This window comes from Panicum virgatum, chromosome 9K, assembly GCF_016808335.1.
Source record: "Panicum virgatum strain AP13 chromosome 9K, P.virgatum_v5, whole genome shotgun sequence".
NCBI lineage: Eukaryota > Viridiplantae > Streptophyta > Magnoliopsida > Poales > Poaceae > Panicum > Panicum virgatum.
The window spans coordinates 51,259,023-51,265,022 of record NC_053144.1 but is presented as its reverse complement, the minus strand read 5'-3'; the positions used below and the strand labels follow the sequence as shown (position 1 = coordinate 51,265,022).

The 6,000-nt window shown below is 44.1% G+C and overlaps 1 protein-coding gene across 2 annotated transcripts; it reads right to left on the bottom strand.

The window, feature by feature from the left end:
- Window positions 1-433: 433 nt before the first annotated feature.
- Window positions 434-3,568, bottom strand: LOC120652091 (MOB kinase activator-like 1A). 2 transcript variants are annotated; one of them, XM_039929803.1, is made up of 7 exons: window positions 3,372-3,566; window positions 3,209-3,257; window positions 2,674-2,782; window positions 2,294-2,387; window positions 2,028-2,161; window positions 1,764-1,927; window positions 450-713 (listed from the first exon to the last, which is right to left on the bottom strand). In XM_039929803.1, exons 1-7 carry the CDS (start codon window positions 3,395-3,397, stop codon window positions 639-641), a joined length of 651 nt encoding a protein of 216 aa, XP_039785737.1. In that variant the 5' UTR covers window positions 3,398-3,566; the 3' UTR covers window positions 450-638. The 2 variants fall into 2 exon arrangements, with proteins under 2 accessions (XP_039785736.1, XP_039785737.1); XM_039929802.1 differs by having other exon boundaries at window positions 434-713; window positions 3,209-3,568.
- Between the last annotated feature and the right edge of the window lie 2,432 nt (window positions 3,569-6,000).

The window sequence follows — 6,000 nt, the reverse complement described above, 5'->3', positions numbered from 1 at the left end:
ATGGGATTCAACCATCCACACTCAACTCATGAAGACAACTTTTACACTTGAATTTGCCATGGTTATCCATAGAGCAAAGCAAAATTACTTCCCCGGCATTAAGACCTGGCTAGAGAGTGTTTCCTAGTTATTTTTTTCTTTTTCTTTTTTTCCTTTTTTGGCTCTTGTAATTTGTACTACTTATAACTTGTTTTAATATATATATATATATATATATATATATATATATATATATATATATATATATATATATATATATAGGGAGCTCTCCCCTCCTATTTCATCAAAAGAAAAACATACAAAATTGGGCAAAACTCAGGCCCAAACCGTTATTAGTAGCCCCACAGCGGTCAGAATCAGTTGTCTGAAACTATATACATGATTCACGAAGGCCCACTGCAGTTTAGCAGCAGCCACTAGCAATAGAAACATTAAGCGAGGCACCCTGCTGATGCGGATCAGGAACCACTCCATTTTTTCATGATTATGCTGCGATCTGCTGCTACAGAGAACACATCTGACTTGCGAACTGCTAGCCTATGCTTCCAAAAATGTAAATGGAGACGTTCCATCTGACTTGCAAAAAAGAAGGGGGGGAAAATCTATCTACACTTGGCCCCATCAAAGCTCTCCCTGGTTTAGCACCCAAGTATTATGGGATCAATCAACTCGCTGAGAGGAGCCAGCTCTGCCCTGTCGATCAGCCGGAATTCCTGCGGGACAAAACGAGAGTTGTGTTAATTTGCAGTCGTCACATCATTTGCAAGAATGCATTTTTCTCAGATGAAGATTTTCAGCATTGCAAAACTGCATTTTTTATGAAACTTGCAAAACTGCATTATTACAGCAATCTACTCAACTCCCTATTGAATAATCCACTAATCACAGAGACGGACCAACTATATATTAGCTGTCAGGCACTTAGTTCAGTTTAGTGTCTGACAGCAAATCATCATTATAATAAGCAAGGTATGCAACAAATCGATTTTCTTTCCTTTTGTAAATTATTAATCGAATGCTAGTGTGTCCCCCAAACAAGTCTTTGCGTGCTGATTGCTGAAAATCATTAGAACGATTGAAGGCAAATCATCACAACTGCTAAAGCAACAAGCTAAGCAAGAAGGCAAAAGCATATGAACGATTGAATCGCTGCACCAAAGCCAACTACCTCCTCTCGTATTACATGTTAAGATTGTTTGCAACATGCTATTGATCAGCGCTAGCAGCAGCCAGAACAAGCTTGGTTTGCTGCCAAGCTCAACTTTTTTTAGCTTTGATGAGAGAGAAAGTCAACAGGTAAAAGCTATCTATATGTTTGGAATATATGCCAAAGCAATTTATGAAACCTGAGCTGGATGCATGATATATAAACATAGGTAAATGCCATAATCAACAAAGCATGAATGTTAAAAAGACAATATCTTCAGAGGAAATAAAACCAGGTCACCATAAGCTGGAAAATGTAACTCTAGCAGATTGTGGGAAAGGTAGAACCACTAATCTCTAATTTGGGATGTAAAGTCTGTAATTCTTAGAATAGAAAGGTGTACTAAGTCATTTAAGAGCATACTAGCGTGAAACTAAGAATAAATAAATAAATAAATAAAAAAGAGAGCTATTTTCCTTAGGTCAATGGTTAAAAGGGACTTGATGAGTTGCTAATTCTTTTTTTTCTGTTTTGACTACAGAAAAAGAATTTTACTACTTTATTCTAAAAATTACCCAGGAAATGTGTCAGACAAACAAGTGCATTGAGAGATTACCAATGTGAAGAGTGTGAAGTGCTTGAAGCAAGTATTGAGATGCGCCTCTTCCTGGAGCTTCATAATCACCTGAAAGTGCGAGTGGTATATGTGCGCATACACCCTGAAGAGACGCTTGAAGATCGTCTTGACGACGTCACGGAAGTTGTTAGGGAAAGGAGCCCCTATGGCATCAGAAATTGGAACCAAAGCTCATGATTAGACTAAAAAAATCAAATCAAAGTGCACCTGGTTTCAAGAGTTTGCAACGAACAAACAAATTACCAAGCTTCTGAGGGAATATCTTTTCATCGTCGAGCTGGGCTTCTATCCAATCCATCAGGTACTCAACGTACTTTGGTGCAGAGACCTCGATAGGCCTCTTGATCTTGACTCCATCAGCCCATCTGTACTCATACCTGCCAATGCCAAGATTTCATTTTTCATCCATCGGACAGTTTGCAGTGCGATGTTTTTATAATGACGATAGATTTGTTCTCAAATTAGTTGTTTGACTGTATTTGTGGGTACGAAGAAGAAAGATACTGTACTTTGGTCCGGCTGACATGGTCGGGCAGGTAGCTGGCGTGCAAAACTCCATCAGGGTGCCGTACAGAATGTTTATTTGGTTGAAGAAGTCAACAGCTGCCGTCACAAAAGAAGCACGGGAAGTTAGCAATTGATACACTGCAAAGCAAAGTGGAATGCCTTCAACTCTTCAAGACACATATGAACGTGCTATAGCGACAAACAAGAACAGTGCAGGCAGTATGGTGGTGAAGATGACAGAACATGACCATAAAGACAGACTTGAGACTTGTTCCTACTAGTATACTACATCGTTCTTACTGTGAAAACAGGGGTCATGATAATATTCATGAAGTTGTAAAGACGGTGGATCAAGAACTGAAATTAAGGATGAAGGATTTACTGTTGACAGCCAGCCACTCGTTGAGGTCCTCCCCGACGGGCAGACGTACCGCCTCGCGCAGGTTGCCGCTGCCGAGAGTGGCGTCGATGTGCCTCTTCAGCTGCATACCCTGCAAACAATCGCAAACGTTCAGATTCAGAACTGAGCATGAAGACAGACGCAGCATTTACTATTATCACTACTGCTGTATATGTATATCAGGAAAACAGCATGACGCAGCTAAGTTCCAGAGAGGCTTGTTGCTATTTTTTTTTTCATGACTGGCACCCTGAATTTTGTCCTCCCAAGTATAAAATCCTAGGCTTCGCTAGCTGGCTGCAATTTAGCCCCTGCAAACAGCCAGTTTGCAGAGTTTTGGCGTTGCAAGAGAGCAAACTAAATATAATGCAGTTGTGCTCCCACGAACTGAATTGAGAATAATTCTGAGAAACCCAGTCCATCAAGTGCGTGCGTGCGGATCCGGCGGGATGAACCTGGCATTCATGACGCGCGACAAGAAAATTCTGCTGCAGAGTGCAGAGGTAGATGGGCGTACCTTGTTCCCGGAGGGCGCGGTCTTCTTGGGCCTGAAGGTCCTCTGGTTCCTGCGCCGCCGTCGTCGGTCAGGCAGGGGCGCAAGCGCGATCAGCAGCCAAGAGAAACCCAGAGTAGAGGTGGAAGAGCGGGGGGAGAATCGGAGTCCTCGTGTATCTGCTAACCTGCTGCCGCGGGCGAAGAAGCTCATCTTCTCCTCCGACCCTCCGGGTGAGGACGGGTCGCCCCGCCGCGCGCGCGCCGGAGATGCAGCGACAGCTGCCGGCGAAGACGAAGAAAGGAGTTGCAGGGTTTATATATGATGATGATGATAAAAATCCTGTGTTGGATCGTCCACGGTTCTGAAGCCCCTGACCCTGACAGAGGGTAATATATATGTATAGGGTATACCACCCGGGGCAGGTTACGTACACGGATATGGCCATCGCCGTCGACAGCGAGCGAGCGAGGGGCCGGGGAAGTAGAGAGAGAAACGGAGAGAGAGAGAGAGAGAAGGGCAGCCAGGCAGGCAGGCAGCCAGGCAGCCAGGCTGGCGGTGACGGAGGGCGACGGGTGCGGTTGCCTGCGCCAACCCCTCGCCTGCTGGCTGCCCGGCTTTGCCTTGCCTGGCAAGCCCGCGCGTGCTGCGGCTCGGCTGTGATCCGCTCACCGCCCCGCCGCCGCCCGCTGTTCCGTCCAGCGTGCGTGCCTCGGATGGTTTCCGCTGGATTTGGATATTGGGATCCGTATTAGATTTGGATTTGGAGGGTGTTGATGGACGCCTGCCTGGCCTGGGCTCTTCATTCGCGTCACCAGCGCCAATCCCGTCCCGTCGTCCCGCCTCTCCAACCAACAACAGCTCCCCCTATCTTAACGCCCCCCTCTCGTCGACAACTCCAAGCTGTGCGTCGTCGAGCTAGCTATTATCTGCCATCATCACCATCCACTTCGATGCTATGTATGTACCAGCTCCATCTCTCTTTTTTACTGTGCCACTGCATTTATCGATTTTAAGGTTTTCCAATTCTCGAGCGCGTTGTTTATATTCCACAACAATCATATGCTATATATGGTCGACCTAGGGTCTGGTTGGAGGGGCTAAAATTGAGTGCTAACTAAGTTTCTGGGTCTCGGCAAACTTTAGCACAATCTATTAGCTAGCACCCTCTTACACCAGAGCTAAAATTTAGCACTTTCACCGTCCAATAGCACTTGAATCCAAACAAAACGTTAACGGTGCCACTCACACGTGTGGCTTGTGGTCGGGGACGTTGTCGATAAGACGTGGCGGTTGATGTAGGGCAATACACAATAATATGACGTTTAAGTAATTTCCTAGGACCGTAATTGGTGATGCACATGCAAATTTAACATTTAACTACTTTCCACTGCAGGCATGAATATAATTCTACACACGCACAGACAGGGTGTTGCTCCAACAACAACAATATGGATTAACTCAATAATATATATACATATCGGAGACGACCAGAAGAGGATAAATTAATCGCGGGCGAGCGAGGGCCGGTGCTCGCGCATGGAGGATATGACGGCGATCATCCCCCTAGCGCTAGCGGTGGTCTAGCTGGAGCTGGGTGGCGTATACGCATATTTCTTTCCCCTCTCTCGAGTCTGGAAGCCTTTCGGCCCGCAAAAGAAACTACCGGCCATTAAAAATAAAATTTTTAAAAGATTTCCTCTCTTATCTTTCAAAATCGTTTGACGGCTTAAAGACTCTTGTAGTACAAATTTATCTTCTCACCTGTTGCTGGATTCCACTCGATCCAGCTAGCAGGCGAGAAAAAAAAAACGCCGAGGGAAACAAGTCCTCGTTGGAAGAGAATCTCTCATGGATCGGAGTTTCAGCAAGTAGTCGGCAACCAAATCTTTCTTGCTCCATCAGTCTTAGAATATGTCTTTTTTTAGTTTATTCTAAGTTATTAAATATTTTTATCTTTAACCGACAAAAAAGGACATACCCAGTGCCGTAGGCTTCCCGCACTGTGCGGGGTCTAGGGGAAAATGATTTTATTTTGAATATGAAAAAATACATGTTGTTGAAGTTGACTTTACAATGAATCAGTTTTTATGATATTTTTTTCTATCCTTCATTGGTCAAAGTAAAAAATGTTAGCTTTAGGATAAAACTAATAGTAGATACGTACATCATGAGACGGGACAAGAACTCATGAAAATTAAGCGTATGCGCATGAACCAAGCATACATGTCCCTCGTCGGATGGTTAGGTGAGTAGTTGTACCCTGCATGCCCACCATGATGGATCAAGCCCCAGGTTCGACGTACATTCTGATAGTTTATTTATGTGTAACTGGATGATGATTACAACACTCTGATCTGACTAGTTAAATTTTGAACTAAAATAGTCCTTTTGGCACAAATTAGGATGGCGTGTGGCAAAGAAAGCTAGCCACCTAGAGGCAAATCACGCCGATAAATATCTCGAAACGCGATGCTAGGATTTTTTTTTCCGGAAAAGGAACACAATAATGAAAATGCAAGAACGTAATCTTGTCAAATTATGATCCATCATTACACTAACCACTCTAGCAGAACTCAATCAATTAATATTCAGAAAACGGAGTAGATGTGGCAGTGTTGCCTCAATGCAAGGCACTGCGGCCGTTGCTTTTGCTTGATTGATCGGTCATATAAAAAGAAATCCAAAAGTTCAGAACTAATCGATCGGCTGTGCTTTTTGCTGCAACCAGGCGCTTAATCTTTAATTAATTAATCGTATTTGCTCTTTTCTGATGATTGGAACCGGTTTCACCAGGCTGTCGCCACACAATGATG

Bases quoted from the DNA above. Each gene is read 5' to 3' on its own strand.
- LOC120652091 (XM_039929802.1), bottom strand. From the start codon at position 3,397: ATGAGCTTCTTCGCCCGCGGCAGCAGGTTAGCAGATACACGAGGACTC. The intron at 2,162-2,293 runs GTACAGTATCTT...TGGCATTGGCAG, and splicing joins ACCATGTCAGCCGGACCAAA to GTATGAGTACAGATGGGCTG. The intron at 1,928-2,027 runs GTAATTTGTTTG...CTGATGCCATAG, and splicing joins GATATTCCCTCAGAAGCTTG to GGGCTCCTTTCCCTAACAAC.